This window comes from Mugil cephalus, chromosome 11, assembly GCF_022458985.1.
Source record: "Mugil cephalus isolate CIBA_MC_2020 chromosome 11, CIBA_Mcephalus_1.1, whole genome shotgun sequence".
NCBI classification, from domain to species: Eukaryota; Metazoa; Chordata; class Actinopteri; order Mugiliformes; family Mugilidae; genus Mugil; species Mugil cephalus.
In genome coordinates, this window is record NC_061780.1 from 2,137,477 (window position 1) to 2,154,249 (window position 16,773).

At 38.6% G+C, this 16,773-nt stretch overlaps 1 protein-coding gene across 7 annotated transcripts in view; it reads right to left on the reverse strand.

Annotated features, from left to right (window-relative positions):
• Window positions 1-2,053: 2,053 nt before the first annotated feature.
• atg5 (ATG5 autophagy related 5 homolog (S. cerevisiae)) overlaps window positions 2,054-16,773 on the reverse strand; it is a 30,696-nt gene continuing 15,976 nt past the window's right edge. For 4 of the 7 annotated variants that reach the window (XM_047599020.1, XM_047599021.1, XM_047599019.1 and 1 more), the window contains 2 exons: window positions 16,123-16,240; window positions 2,054-3,997 (listed from right to left, as the gene is read on the reverse strand). In XM_047599020.1, coding sequence (XP_047454976.1) covers window positions 3,861-3,997; window positions 16,123-16,240 — 255 coding nt within the window. In that variant the 3' untranslated portion in view covers window positions 2,054-3,860. Of the gene's footprint in view, window positions 3,998-10,513; window positions 12,465-16,122; window positions 16,241-16,773 lie in introns of those variants that run through there. The other 3 variants (XM_047599024.1, XM_047599025.1, XM_047599026.1) reach the window with 3 other exon arrangements.

The following is a 16,773-nucleotide window of genomic DNA, read 5'->3' on the forward strand; positions in this document are numbered from 1 at the left end:
ATATCTGCAAGAAAGTAAATGGAGGAATAATGTGATTATTTTCCATAGTTCTGTCCCATTTCCAGCTTTCATTCTGTGCATTCTGAAGAAAAGCTACAATGTGGCCAACTGCCGTTAAATTTCATTTGAAATCGATTCATTGACAGGACTGTCAGTGAGGTGGTAAAACACGTTGAAGCCAGCTAATCTTTACTTTGGAGTGCATCATATTTGCCACACACCTACATGTTTTGAGTGTTAATGTGTAGCTTTGTGGTCCTAGTCATTTTCAGGAAAGTGACTTGTAGCTGGTAGTATTTTCTCCGGCGTTGTGACCACAGTATTAATTGCTGCGAGTCCATTTGTAAAGACTAAAAACTTTTGAGTCCAGTCAGCTTCTGTTTACAAGCTGACAAAAAATGGTCAGTGTGAGTTTACACAAAAATAAGACAAAGTGGAGAGTTTCAACTCTGTTTCAGGTCAAAAATAAAATGCATCTCTGCTAACAATTTAACTCATTCCATTTATATAGCTCACAAGGAATCTCTCCCCTCTGCTGTAATTTCCTATGTCTCTGCTCAGTGTGCTGTATGGCGGCTTGGGAAATCCCATTAAAAAGTATGTGTCAGCAAGATGACAGAGTGAGACAGACTCTTCATCACTGCGTCTAGAAACTCAGTGTGTACAGTATACAAACACATTTACACAAACACACACACATTGCCCCCACGCCGAGCCCCAGGTCTTGACTCAACACCATAAACCCGCCGTCCCATCATACTCTGCGGCACCAATAGCGGTGAGAAAGCCTGGCGTGATGACATGATGTGTGACATCACTCACGCAAGACACACACTTTAAATTAGCAAGACTGGCAGTGTGACAAGAGTGTATGTGTGCGCCATAGAGAAGACAGGCAGAATTCAAATGGATGTCTTCCGGTGCACGCACACATACCTGCAGGGGAGCTATAAACGATGTCTGTAATTATGAACGCACACTCACACTGTACATTTCATTTCTTGAAAACATGTCTCACGAGACACACACACAAACAGACACACAGTGACAGAGCAGCCCGAGGCTAGTCTGGACAGTTTAGTGGTCTCATTAGCAGCGGGTGGAATGCCAACAGATAATTAACCGGGAGAGATGAAGAGCGAGACAGAGGGTGAGTGTCAGCAGTAAAACACATAAAGAGAGAGATGTTCTTTATGAGATGGATAAAGTGAAAAGAGATGGTTAAACACCAGAGGGGCAAGAAACTGACTTTGTCTTAACTGAGGGTTCAAATACCCCCCCACCCCCGCAAAAAACCCAAAGTACAACACTTTCACTAACTGGCAGGTTACTAACTAGAGTTATAACAATACAGATCATTTTATTTATGTGAGACGTCTGTCCGCAACCAAACACAACAATGATTACTTTGGATAATCCACACACAACACTGTGTGCTGTTTTTAGTTGAAGTGCTTTTCACTGAAAAAGTCCTGTTCAACTAGAAAAAGTGCATTTTTGTAATATGGAAACATGGCCTTTTCAGGCCATGATTACACACAATTCTTGCTGATTGTGTTAAATTGGATTTTAGACATTGGTATTATTTTGCGAAATTAAAACAGGTTTACACTCATTTTGAGTTTTTGTACTAAAACTTGACGTGTTTTAACAGATACTGAAAATTCTTAAATCACTTTCAGTTTTACTGTGTAACTGAAGGTGTCATCAGCAATTCAGTTCTGGGCCAGAAGTCCTTCGGGGTCTCCCCACGCAGGTTTGAATCCTGCCGATACTACGGTATTTGAAAGTGACAGCAGTGGTTATCTTTGCATCTGTTTATGTCCATGCCAAAGGTGACCACTGCTCTGAATATTAACTATACTGTTGACGACATACAGAGAAATAATTTCCCATAAGGGATAAATAACAGCAAATAAAAGATATCAAGAATTAGAGTTCTTATACTTAATCAAGGAATTTGGCTTTTTATATTTCCTTTTTAAGGTAATGTAATTGAGGCGTGACGACAAGATGGACACAACCTATTTAAACAGAGAATCAAGTCCAACCGGATTGTTACAACATTCAATAAATTTGACTTTATTTTATCAATTATGATCATTTTTACTGTGAAGAAGTCTCAGCATAGAGAACTTGACACGTACACCGTGTAGTCTTGTAAATAATATATGTTGTGTAATGTACATATGGCAGTTTTGTCATTAAAGATGTGTAGATGGAATGATTTTTTGTAAAAAAAAAAAAACAAACAAAAAAAAAACAAGATGCTGATATGAGAAGCAGACTTTGCTAAAAAGTAAAAATAAACTTAATGTAAAGCAAATTAATTCAGTTTTGTCATTCTGCCATTAGCCTAGTGCTATTATTCTGTTGGAATTGTCTGCCACTGTCCGTTATGTTTGTATCCACAAACTTCACAGATCGTGAAGTGAAGAATGTGAAAAACACCCATGGTCACCAGCAGCCTGCAGGCTGAACACTAATCATGCCTGCAGTCTCGTTATCTAAGTTCTTTAAAGGAAACAAAAGCAGATGCTTGTTTAAGTTTGGCAGCAGACAAAGAAGCTCGGGCCAAGTCGGACCAAAACAGACAGTAAATACCGCTACGAGTGTTGTACTGATGGAGAGAAATCAACACCTGTTATTGAAAACATGTGTGGAGCTTTGTTTTCCCATAACCGCTGCACAAAATGCTTGGGGCTCATAAATAGCTAGAAGACTCTCAAATGTTACACTGTGAAAAGCCCGCATCTCCATGTGGTTCTGTAGAAACGGTAAAAACAAGTTAAAAATGAGAGAGCGCAGTCTTCCTTTCAACCATTTTTAGTTTCTCTGTTTTTTTATAGCTACAGATCCCATCGCTTATTGTGAGGAGCATGAAATAATTCCTGATTATTCTCACTACTAAATGAATAAGTGTTTAAAGCCAAAATTTCCCTTAAGAGGTGTAGAAGAAAAATGTAATTACACTGTCTTCAAGTTAAAGCTACAGTTTAATGCTAATTCAGAAACCAGACACTGCACAGTCTGGCTGCTTGTTAAGTTGCAAATAACTCCAAAATTAGATGCTGAACTCAACAATGGTATCAGATGTTCAGACCTGCTCTTAGCTTTGCAGGGATCAGTGAAGGAAATAATGTATGTCAGTGACCCCTGACAAAGCTGCACACAAGTTTGTCCTCTTCTTACTCAAGCTCCATTTGTCCATTTACTTTGTCGGTCGGGACAGTTTATGGACACTGAAACATTTCTCCAGGCTGTGATGCAAACTCAGAGTGACTTTATATGTGTCCACACAAAGACAAAAAGGATAAAAAAAAAAAATGCATGGACATATCAACTAAGGCAACTTCAGCAGGACAGGATGTGCTGCTCTCCAAACTGCAGCAACCCAATCTCAGAGTCTACAGGACCGTCTTTGACTAGACGAGCAGAAAGAAGAGCGCCACAATGAAAAAATGAAGAATCCATTCACCTCCCCTCCTCCAGTGTAGATGTTCGTTCAGAGAGGAGTGGAAGGGGACGAGGGGAAGATGTGAGAAAAGAGAATAGAAAAATGAGACATCCTCTGCTCATTCAGCCATTTTTTCACCTAAAGAAAGTCTTCCTTGTGTCCAACAAACACGTTTTTTGAGGAGAAAAGAGGAGCAGTAGTTGATGTGACAAGATGGAACGAGAAGATTTTGTCTCCTTCACATCCTTTTGTTCATATTTATTGTGAAGATTCGGAACTCTTTCTCCTTAAAGTTTCCACCGTAAAGCACTACCGTTTCTGGGGTTTACCCAGGGGGCTGGTGGGTCAGCTGCTTGGCCGGTGCGTTGTCACGGTGACAGTGAGACGAGGGGTAAACGTAGCCTCAATCAGTGGGGACGGGGACGATGCAGATGTGCAGGAAGTTGTCGGGGTGGCTGAGGTGTTCGCTGAGCCACTGCAGAGGAGTCTCCAGCAGAGGCTCGATACCATGAATCACGATCTGGTAACGCCTCGGTTCCCCTGTGAGGAGAAAGCGGACATGGTTTCATGTTTTACATCATTTTAAAATATCGTGTTCAAAGGCTTGCTCAATCGGCCTTGTAATATAAAACAACTCTAAACACACTGCAAAAATGAAATGATATTAAAGCAAGAAAAAAAAGGAAAATAAGAATGGAAGAGAAGATAAGTGCAAAGACGGTAGAGGGGGAGAAAATAAGAGAAAGGAACAATTAGAAAAGGAGGGAAGAGAACAATTGAGTTTAAGAAACAAAGGGCATAAAGGTGAGGAGGAAGTGTGTTACCAGCATACAACAAGGAAATGAAATATAAAAAGCAATACTGAAAAAAAAATTAAGAGGAGACTGATAGAAGGAAAGACAAAGAAAGAAAGAAGAAAAAAAAGAAAGAGAAGATAAAAAATTAAGATTGAGGAGCAACAAAGGAGAGTAAAAGAGGAAGAGATGGTAGCGTGAGGTGAGAGAGACCACATCAGACGATACAGTAATACCACTTGTGTGGTGGGTGAGAGAGAAGGAAAGAGAGAGAGAGAGAGAGAGAGAGAGAGAAAGACAGAGAAGGGGGAAGAAAGAGAGAAGAGAGAGGGAAATAGAGAAAGTACAAGTTTAAAATGAGTGTGCGTTCAGTTATGAAGCACCATAAAATGACAGTTGATTGTTTTTGTGTTAATGAGAGACAGGATTAGACTCTTTTAACTTTCACTCTGACAGTGTGTGTGTGTGTTTCTGGCTATGATGGCCTTCTGTGAGCGACAACACCCATGGTTGGAAGGCTGCGACTGAAAAAAAACGTCCGTTAAGAGCAACGACTTTCTTAACCTTCTCCAACTTCCGAGGTCATGTAATTTGCAGAGAGGAGAGTTCTGTTCATGCAGACATAGACACCCATGTCTGGCTCTGCAATGAGCTATAAACTTGTATTCTGCTATTAAAGCACTATTTCACCAGTTTTACACATGGTCATTTTATTGATACACACTATCGTATGACTTCAGCTTTGAGGGAGCTTTGGCAAAAGACAATACATCTGATAATGGTCGTAAAGATCTGTTACAAAGTGGGGACGGAGTCAGAAAAACATTTACAACAGGATGAGTCAAATCAAAGGTACCGAGGTGCATTATAGGAAATGTAGGATACACATTTGGAGCTTAACTAATAAAGTACTAGAGCTCTTATTCTAGTCACTTCTCATTATTTTTTCTTTACATAAAATAAATAAAGTATCTGTGTATTCTAATCTAATCTAATCTACATGGAACAACGTGTGGCTAAAGGGTTAAGACACAGACAATGAACTACAATCCACCTGCATTTGTCACCACTGCTTCCTGCCATTTCTCCACCACGACTATCTTATAAACGAATAACATACCTACAAAATTAAGTTTTAGGATATCAAGAAAAAAGTAACAAGGATGTTTCCAGAAGAAAAAATACAAGACACCCAGAATTATTTATCTGAAAACATTTAAAATCTCATCTGACTGTAATAAATCTTTAATGCCAAGGCAGAGACTTTGGGCCTAGAGATTTCCCTAGAGATGTCAAATACTGTTCTACATATTAATTAAAACAACTTTTTTTTTGGTTCCCTTACCACTCAGGTCATGCAAATATCAGGACTCTAAAACATATTTAAATGGCAGAAAAGTTTAAAAATAACATGCATGCATGCAGGTTATTATGATTTTATATGATATTATGATCAGTGAGTCCTAGATGTTGATCCCTGCTTACAGGGGAAAACAGTGTTTGCTTTATGATCTTTAAACTATGCAAATCACATGAAGAAGCATTTTGATCTCAGGTGGAATCACACATTCGTTTTTTGTCTATTTTTATTTATTTATTTAATTTATTTATTTGAATAGGCAGGTGATGTCAGATGGTTGACAGGTACCCGTTTAAATAAATTTAACTATTGTAAGGAATTTGTATTTTAATTTGGTTTCAACAGTAACTACTGTAGTCATACAAAATGCACAACTGTATAAAGCCAAAAAAATTATTTAATCTCACTTGTGCACTATGTTTCAAGACAAATATCTTTGCTGTGAACAGGCCAGAAGGTGATAAATGTTTTTATTGGCTGAAAAGCCGGCTAATGTGCATTAACACGAAAAATGTTACCGCAGCTATCCTCAGTTTGATTCATCTTACAGGCAAAAATTGTAGTTTTGTGCTTTTAGTTTAAGTTTAAACCTAAAATCCCGATTTTTTTTTTTTTTTAGGAAATTGATTGTAAATATGTTACAATTAATAAGTGGCAAATGATCTTCCAAACAACTGGATGTCTGCATGAGTGCGTGAGAAAAGTAGAGAGTGACAGGCCTGTCTATCACTCTTGACCTTACAAACAAACGCACACACACACACACAGTTTGTCTCCATTCACCCACCGGCTACATGACATTTTAGTTCCACGTAATATCAGGAGGACGGTTGGGTTAGAGCGTTAACTGGCGGTCTGAGAAGCGGCTCCACCCTACACCTGCAGAATAGCTGGCAAACAGAAATGTGCAAGAAACTAATGTCAGGAAAAAGCCGTGCAAGTTCTCAGCAGAGGTTTCTTTCTGCAAATAGCAGCTGTGCACATTCGGCCAAATGTGTTGACTGCCTCTGCTGGTGGAAGTTGTCACTAAAAACTCAAGCACATATTGTTAATTTTACAGCTTTAAATGTTTTTATAAAAATCATGTTGCAACAGTTAACATGTGATGGAAGCTGTATGATAAACTAAATCTAAATTTCTAATATTTTAAAAGCTGATCTGACATATTTACGTATTGCTGCAAATGAAGTTAGTTTAAATGATGCTTGAAGTGTCTGCAGGAAGTTGACTGCTGACTGGGGAGGCGTATGTTAGTAAGCAGAGCAGCACGTGTGAATTTATTCATCCTGCTGAATTACAACAATAAAAATTATACCAATTATTTTTTGGCATCTCTGGACAATTTTAAGGTCACAAGAGCAAAGTAAAACACATGCAGAGAAGAAGAAGAAGAAGAAAATACTTTGGTAAAAAACTGAACAAAATAAGAACACAAAACCTGCAAATGTAACACGATAATATATTAAGTTAATAGTTTTGGATTTATTCTAATTATTCATTTTAGGGACAACACAAAACTACTTAGACAACTTCTAGGATTGAAGCTGGTGTGCTGCTAAAACTAATCTCTATACTGGTGTGAGTTCCTCCTGACTAACAGGCTCCTTTCTATTTTTTCTGCACTGTTAAAACTCTAAGTTGAAGCTGTTAAGTGTTAGAGGCTATAGAGGTTATTCTCTTAATGATGACAGTGGCGCTCTTAACACTGATTGTAAGAAGAATGGAATTTGAATTAGAATAAAATGAATGAATGAAAATGAGATCTAAGAATGAAAAATAAAGGCATTAAACATAAACAGAGAAATAGCATCCATGCTGAGCTGAGGTTGAAGTGTAAGCACTAGAATACACTTTGCAGCTTCTGAATTAACCGTTGGTTGTGATGTTTTATTTCAGAGCACAGTTTGGGAATTCTAGTTTCATTTATTTATATAAAATTTGGGTATCACAAAATAAAATAAAAATAAATCACAAAATAAAGCATGCCTCAAATTAAAATTATTTTATGGGACGAAGCACAATGAGTGTTATATTATTTTCCACCAGCATTTTCAAGCTTAACAGCATCCTCTAGCAGCAAAACAAAAGATTAAGATGTGTTATAATATAAAACCCATGTTTCCAAAAATTGAATACCTCATTGAAAAATCATTATCACATTTATAAAAGTTGCAATAAACTATCCTGAATTTTCAATAATTTTAAATTATTTTTACATTATTATTACATTTTTTTTTTCAATTATTTTTCTTATTTATATTGTCATTGTGCATCATGAGAAAAATGTGTCGTTCAGTTCAGAAGCACAGAAAGTAAAAGGTGTGATTCTGCTTCTTGTAACAGCAATAGTGAGAGGACACTTTCTCTGGTTCTCACACACACACACACATTCATGCACACACATACACCGTTTCTGGGTGGTGTTACTTAACCATCTATAACCTTTAGCGGCCCTGGCTGACAACACACAGGCAGATGTGGGCGGAGTGGGTGTATTGTTAAGACTCTCAGAATGAGAAATGGGGGGAATTCACAATGAGCCACTCCCCCAAAACACTCACATACAACCCACTCAAATACATATTACTATAGATCATCTCATTACCCACCTGCACTCAATCAGAAACAGATGTACAGACTCACCCACAAATTCATACAGTAATTTTTAAACGCATGAAAAAAAAACGAAGAACAGAACCAACCTAATTACTGATAAGGTCAGTCTGGTTCACAGTTTTACATACATTGACATTGTGATCACAATCATCATCACTACGCAATAAGCATGATGTTAACATCTGCCACTTGTTAGGTCACAAGATTGAGGTTATCAGATAAAAAGAACTGTAGTTTCTAAAGAAACATGGGAGACAGACCACACTCTTGTGTTATTAGGTAACAAAGCTGTTTTTGTCATTTCCAGTAATGTTCAAGATATTACATACATTTTTATACTGAATATTATGATATACTTTTCATTTTTTACTTATTTTTACAACTACTCAAGGATCAGTAGGAGAGTCTCTAAATGTCCATCTGGACTTTTGCTTATTTTAACTATACAAAAAGTCAGAACATGAGTAAGGGATGGAAATTTTTCTACAGGAAAAGAAGATATTGGAACTTTCAATATCTTACAGTTATTTTCAATTCACTGCATCTTATAAGAGTTGAATAACCTTCCAGGAGAGATTCAAGTGCAACTTACCATAATGGCACCATATTGGCTGCAAAGTGCAAAAACTCATCTTACAGAAACCATTGGAATTTTTCCCCATAGTACAAACTGTAACACCAAATACATTAAACAATACATTTGGTAACCGCCTGTTTGATTCAGTGAACTTTGTATCATATGTTTCTCAAGATTTTAACAGAGATTAAATTTGTAAGAGTTTGAGGTTATTTGGATTTGAAGTTAATTTAGTAATCCTTCTAATAAGCATTTAAAGCTCTGGTAGGGTTTTTATGCAACATGTACACTCAAAGTTAAGAGATGAGTCACTTTAGCTAATCTACATATCTCCACAGGTCCCTTGGACACGCTTCCTGCAGGCACCCCTACAGAAATTGGTGGAGGACAAGGAATGTAGCAGCAACAGAAGCGGGAGATGAGTAGGCAACAGGGTTAGCATGGTTAGCGCGGTAGCAAATCTTGCTTCAAACTATTGATTATTACATACAGTTAGTGTTCTATATTTTTGCAGCAAGACACAATTTTTTAGGTTATTTTAGGCATTTAATCAAATCACGTTAAACTTATAGGAATTCTTTTAGACTTTATAATTTAAGGGTTTGAAGAAAAAAATTGATGAAAATGTTAAGTAATTATTCACAGTCCCCCAATTTCAGGGATCCAAATTTAACCACACCAATTACTTTCATAAAAAAAATCCCAGTTAAAACATCTTGTCATCAACCCATGCACATCACCATAGCATAGGAAAGGCTTTTGCAGTTGCTGTCTTTAGTTTATGTTTGTGGGTCTGAGAAAAAAAAACAAAACAAAAAAAACTATAATTCAATGAAAAATTGTGTCAAAGTCCCAAAACACACACATATCTATTAAAAAACACAGTGTCTTCTGATGCACCTTGGACAAGGCATGCATGATCCACTTCATTTTCACATTTGTAATATGACTTAAGGAAAAAAACAGACGAGTTTCCTAACACTGGAACGGCCTAAGGTGTATTGGGCAACCAAGAACGTTTCTGGTAAGTATCTTGACGTGCTGAGGGATGGCCGTTGACCCATGGTGGTCTGTCAATGAGCAACTGCAATACACAAAAAAGAATACTAACCTTTTTTTTTTTTATGTCGTTACAGGAAAGTGATTACAGTAAAGATAAAGGGTTTAACGCTTCACCCAAAATAGACGTATAACAACTGCCAGAAGATGTGTCATATGAAAGAAGACATCATATCTTCTTTCATCATACATCATCTTTCATCAGACATCACCATACAAGCACAGAGATGTAAAATGGTGTTTTCCAATGTGACTAACACAAAGTTCGGGAAGGACTTAAGTTTGACAGCAATGAACATTACCAACAGGAACAACTACTTCTGATGCCAACTAACATTGTTTACACGCAAAACCAGTCACTCATGTCCAAGAGAAGTCAGCTTAAGGCAGATAAGGTTCAAGTATCAAATGGTGCCTATGTTAAATACAGAGACCATTGTGTCCTGTTATGGTTTGATCCATTTTGACTATATTGTGTCTCATCTTCCACTACCGGGGTAGCTGGTGTGTATCCCAGCTGTCATCAGGTGAGAGGCGGGGTACACCCTGGACGGGTCGCCAGCCTATCGCAGGGCTAACACTGAGACATACAACCATTCACAGTCAATTTAGCATGTCTTTGGAGGGTTGGAGGAAGCTGGAGTACCTGGAGAAAACCCACGCAGACACAGGGAGAACATGCAAACTCCACCCAGAAAGGCCTGAACTGGACTCGAACCCGGACCTTCTTGCTGGGAGGCATCAGCGCTAACCACCCCAACAAATTCATATTGTGTTTGTTAATGCAATATTACATTTTCAATATTCTCTTATTACTTACTTAAAGAGTTTCCATGACAGGGAATCATGTAAACATTGACTAACAAGAACAAACAAAAAGCATTATGTTTAATAATGCCAAAGTATATTTTACTGAACAAGAAGCTACCTCAAACCACAATCACATTGTTAATAATAATAATAAAAAAAGTCAACACTGGAAAGCAGAAGCAACTGCATAAAACTGGACTCATTTTCTTACTGACATACACACACCCTGTGGTTGTGTGGTACACAACTGCTGGCCAAGACGACATGTTTTGTCAGCCGAGCGCAGCCAAATTCTATTTAAGAAGACCACAACACTGCAGTCTCCTCGCCAAACAGTGTCTGACTGCATGACTGGCAGCTGGTCAGACTGACAGAATCTACTCCTAAGTGGGTAGACAAATATGACTCTACCTACTGAATGACAGCTGGCATGCAGTGTTTCTTACAATAAACCAGCAAGTCATTAAGTCTTTTTTCCCTTTTGTCCAACCAACCATCCAAACCAATATAAAACAACAGAAAACAGCGAATGTTCACATTTGAGGAGCTGGAACAGTTTCAGACAGCAGTTTCAATAAGGTATTTGTACAGTCAGTGTGCACAATGCAAGGCTTTCAGTGCATTTCAGCAACGTTTTACAGGCCACATTTTGCACGCCTCCAAGAAACTATGAACATGCTTACACTGGTTAAAAATCTTCAAAGTTAGGATTATTTGAACCTGAGAGTGAAAATGTAGAGTCCAAATACAAATTCTTAGCTACAATAAGCAACTAAAGCTATAAGTATAAGTTATAAGCTTTAAGTCTACACATATTTAAAACGCAGTTTGAGAGATTGGCATACAATGCTAACTATAATTTACACTTCATACACATATCTAACAATTTGCTTTTTTAGCCAATATTGCATTTCTATTTCTTAATGTTGTAATTCTACTATTGTTACATCTGTCCAGTCATACAGGGATACGTGACACCCATTTCATGTCTCTACATGCTAAAAAGCCGGGTATTGTTTGAGATTTTTTGTTGTTGTTTTTTGGGCTGAATTGAGGGTCTAAGCATGTGCTAAAAGAACAACACCTGTAATCTGAGCCTATTATTAGATAAATCACCAGCAATGTATCATTGTTACCAACATTACGCTATGATAATATTAACATCATTGATCCTACCACACCAGTTATGATTAATATGAGGGTTTTTGCATGTTTTTTTGACACTTCACTGATTCTAATGTGTAGTCAAAATATTTCTCTAAGAAGCTCCGTCAACTTTACCAAAACTCACAGACATCGCAGTTTTTTACACTGAAGTACGGAAAGAGTTAGAAAGCAAAAGATTGAAGCTGACCACATTTTAATCAACAATAGGCAGAGTCATCGAACAGGCTTTCCAGCCATTCTGAATTCCCCCTTCAGGTGCATATCTCACACGCCTGCACATTTGAACCATAACCTACTATATCTGCTGTATCAAAACAGCCATTGAAACTTACACTTCCCCCTCCAGCATCTGAAGTGAGCCAAACCGTTTACTAAGCACATGCTGTATTGGTTCTTGATGCAACCTGTATGGGGAAGGCTTCCAATAGTGAGTGGGCTGTTCCTCAGATGTGACCGAGATGGGGGAGCGTGGGAGGAGGGGAGGGTTCTGGGTCCATCACTGCGTGGATTTGTCACTCAAAAGGGATGGAGGGGTTAGGGTGGGGTTGGAGGAGGGGGTATGATGAGGTGGGGGTTTTCCTCTGATTATTCATAGGGAATGATTGGACTCACCTCCGATAAAACCTGGAGGACAAAAAAAAACTTTCTTACGAGAACTGTCAACAAACGTGTGCCATGTGTGGGAAGAAACACGCTTGAGGCTGTGATATTAAAGCCATATTCCTGACAAACGCTTGCTCAGTAACACACCTGGTTCAATAAACAGTGTACATGAGACAGCTCCAACAAACGTCAGTTTTAACCGCTGATTACAGGAACATGTTTGGGGGTTGTTTTCTACAGCGTGGAGAGAATGTCAGCCTCACTGCAAAACAGAATTTTTGGCCATTGCACCAATGCTTGAGAAAGGTTTGGGAATCCCCTTCTTTTTTTCTTTTAACTCAAGTCACTGCCGTTTGTTTGCCATGACTGGTTTCTGGGTCCCACAGGGTCAACACCAATGCGCTCTCAGACATAACAGAGGGAGAGATTGTTTTAAAAGCTCTTGTCATTTGAAATCATCGTTTGAAAGATTACAGAGAAGTGAAACACCCCATATTTTCTTTTTGTTATATGTTAGGGCTCTAGCAGCAGAAAAAAAGAAAAACGGTTCTCTGAACTCTTGAACAATAAAACTAGCCAACCCCCCAAACACCACCATCCCACCCAGTCCCTGAACACACGTCTCAGTCTCTCTAATCCAAACACGCCGCCATAATCCCTGTCTATCACTCAACTCATCTACCAGCCGAGGAAGAGGTGGAAACCAAACAAACGACAACACACAAAAGGACCACTTTCACCTTGATCAACCAGGCAGGCTGGCAGACTCCTCTGAGAGGGAGGAGCGCAAAGAAAAGCAGAGATTTAACGTCAAAGACATGAAAGACATCCAAGGCAGACTTGGACGATGTTGAAGACTACACCTGAGACAGAGATAGAGGATCAAAGAGGAAAATGAGTCTTAGATCAGGAAAACTATAGACTCGAAGATATTAGAAGATAGATCTCTGTCGTCCTAAGAGTCACGCAAATCTTACACAAACAAAATAAATGTATAACAACAGGTCTGGAGTTGATTAGTGTCCAGCTGTTATTGTTCAGAAATGTCAAGTCATGGCTGAATTTCATGCTGCCTGAAGCAAAAACAATATACCCGACAGGTTTCAAATGTTCACAAGCAGAGGCTGTGGAACTATGACAATGTACAATGTATATTCTGGTGGAGGATTTAACTGAAAACAAAGTACATTGACATTAGTAGCACAATATCTTAAACATTAACTACAAACCCACAACCATTCACACTTGGCCATCAAGAGATGTCATAGAGTGGCGGTTCTTTTGTCTTATAAATGGTTTTTGACCAAGTAACATTTTTAGGCCATTTGGCCAAATTTGGCAATGTTTAGTTACAGCTAATACGGCTGTCTGGATGATATACTTACTTGGGGTGAGCAGAGCCTGTCCAATAGTATTTTTGTATTTGCTATAATATGAATAATTATTACTATTATAATTTTAAAAGCTAGGTAACTGCTTCAAATAAATGCCGGTTGAGATGAGGAAAGACAGTCCACTCAAAATACTGTATACTAAAGAGTATTTAAAGGATATAACGTTTATACTTTTATGAAAGATTAAAATATATATATGTCCAAACATCAACCAGCACATCTAATGTCTTTTGGCCTAACACAAACATTTATAAATAAATTTTCTTTCCTGTTTGTGGTGTATATTTAGCATTGGTCTTTCACACTTGTGCATGATTACACTGTTAGGCAGTCCTTAGGTGTGATTCCATTCTGTGAAACAATAAATCAAAATAATAAAATGTACACTTACACCGCACAATATGAGCTGGCATGTCAGTCGTAAATGGAACCATGATTTTACATTGGACCGTCTATTCAGTACCAAGCTTTTTGTCTTTTTATGTAAAAGTGAATGTGAGATACAAACGTTCAGAAGAGGGTCAGAGACAATCAGTGCGTTTACATGCGGAACTTAATCGAGCTATGCTCAAAATGTGACTTTCCGACTACAGTCCTTGTCCCAGTTTACATGCAGCGCAAGAAAATCGAATAACTGTTCTCCTCTTTCACACTAGGTGGCGATACGTGTCTTTTCAGCGGGATAATACCACGTTAATACGGCTCGATTTCTGGTTGACCTATTACGTGATACAATAAACAAGAGTCGTTCATGCGGCAGATCGGCATTTCAAACAACAACCAGACAGATAATACTACATTTTTTAATCCTGTATGTAATGTTCGCGCTACTTCTGGAGCAGGTAAGATCCGCGCTATCCCTCAGAGAGTTCTTCTAGTGGCTCCGTTCCTCTTCTTCTGCGATCGGCTTTCTTGCACATTTTTGTTCCGGGGTCACACGCCAGCGCAGCGGTTGTGGAGCATGCGCACACGCATGATCCGATGAAAACTCCGATTCCAATCGCATTATCTGGGTGTCTCAATCTGATAATGAGAACTCTGATTTTAATCGGAGTAACATGTTTACATCCCCCTAAGTTTTAGGGGGATTAAGATTAAGGCAATAATTTTTTTTTTTTTTTTTTCACGTTCATGTAAACGCACTGAATGAGAGTGAATGGTATATAGTCAAGTAGGCAGACAGACAGAGGAGGGGGCTGGGGGGTGTTAATGGCTCCATTTCGTCCATGCAGGTGAGTCTCCTGCGGGTCCTCTGTCCTAACACACTATTGTCTCCTTATCTACTTCCCCTCTCCTCCTCTTCAGACACTGTCTGTTTAGACTGCAGCTCGTCCTCTCTCTCTCTGTCTCTTCTTTCATTATCACCACACCTCTACCACATCTATAACTCTAATGTATGCCATGAGCGCACAGAGCTTGTGTACCAAACCTAATATCAAAATGCACATTAAAGGGTTTGACCCGCTGCCTACAAGTTGCAGTGATGATATATAGTAGTTACTGTACAGCATACTATATTGGAATCCATTATTTGACCAATGTTACCAGTGTTATTGTAAGTTTTAGGACGTTCCTACCATTTCTGCACAGGCTTGTGGTTCTTGACTGTCCTAGAAAAGGTTTCAATAACTGACCCTGTTTAGTTTATATGTCCAATGCAATACATCTTTAGAAATATGTTTACTCTAAATCAGAGGTGTGATAGTAGTTCTGTTTTTGACTTAAAAGTGGATTAGGTTTGGAAACCTAAACCTACTGAAGTAACCAAACATTCACCCTCTACCTGTTCAGACTGCAGCTCTCGTTGCTTCTTTCTGTTGGACCACTCTCATTCTCTTTTCTCCTCTATGCACCTCGCTCTCTATCTGCCCACCATCTCCTCTTCTGCACCCATATCTTTGTTCACTATTTCTGGCAACTACCTCTATTTTCCCTCATCCTGTCCCACCAGTGGTTGTATTATCTGAAAGTATGGATCTCAGACATGCATTGCGCTACAGCGTAAATAAAATAAAACTGAGAGAAGAGGTGCTTCTTATCTTCTTACTTCTGGAAGACGACAGGATACACAATTGATAAGAAAACCGAGGATAAACATAGCAAGCTGCTACTTCACTTCTTTGTGCTGGCTGCTGGCAATATTTACCATGACAGAGCACTAAGGCATTAATGTTAATACTTAAAGAATATGAGCACTGATTAATGAACACTGTACTGTTCACTAAGAATGAAAAGGAGTGACAGAGCTATTTCACCCACCTTTCCCTCTGTTTGTGTAGACTTACCGTCATTTGTTATAGCAGCTGGGTACATCTCCTTCAGTAGGTCGCCCAGTGTGTGTGCATTGCCTTCAGGTGAAACAGGGCGAAACTGTTTCTGGATGAACGGCCTGTCGCTCATTGTCTGTAATTAAAAACAGCAACAAAAACTTATTGTACGACAAACATTACAATATGATGATATAAGTGAACCAAGTACACATCAAACAGACTAGTTTCAGGGGTTACAAAAAACGTTTTCAGATACTGCCTCATTAAGCAACCTCGCACCATATCAGCTCAGAGTGACAAGATGATGTCTGTAAACTGTACATTCTGTAGTAGCTTGTGGATACAGCTGGCCAGACTACAATGTGTTATTAGAAAAGAAGTGATGTGATAAAAAAACGCACTTAAATACATTTGGTTGCAGCTAATGGAAAGAAACATTTTGTATGTCCATCGACACCAACATCCATCCATTTAGGACTTTGAAGTCCCTTTCACATCGAGAGAAAATTCCAATGAACAGGAATGCTGCATTGACACAGTTTTTTTTGCTCTGATATTGAAGCATCTGCTTGTTACATTCTGATTTTGTCACTCCAAGACTTGATTTTTTTCAAACAACTGAAATGTGTTACATGATCGTTAATGGAAGCACATAGGTGAATTAGC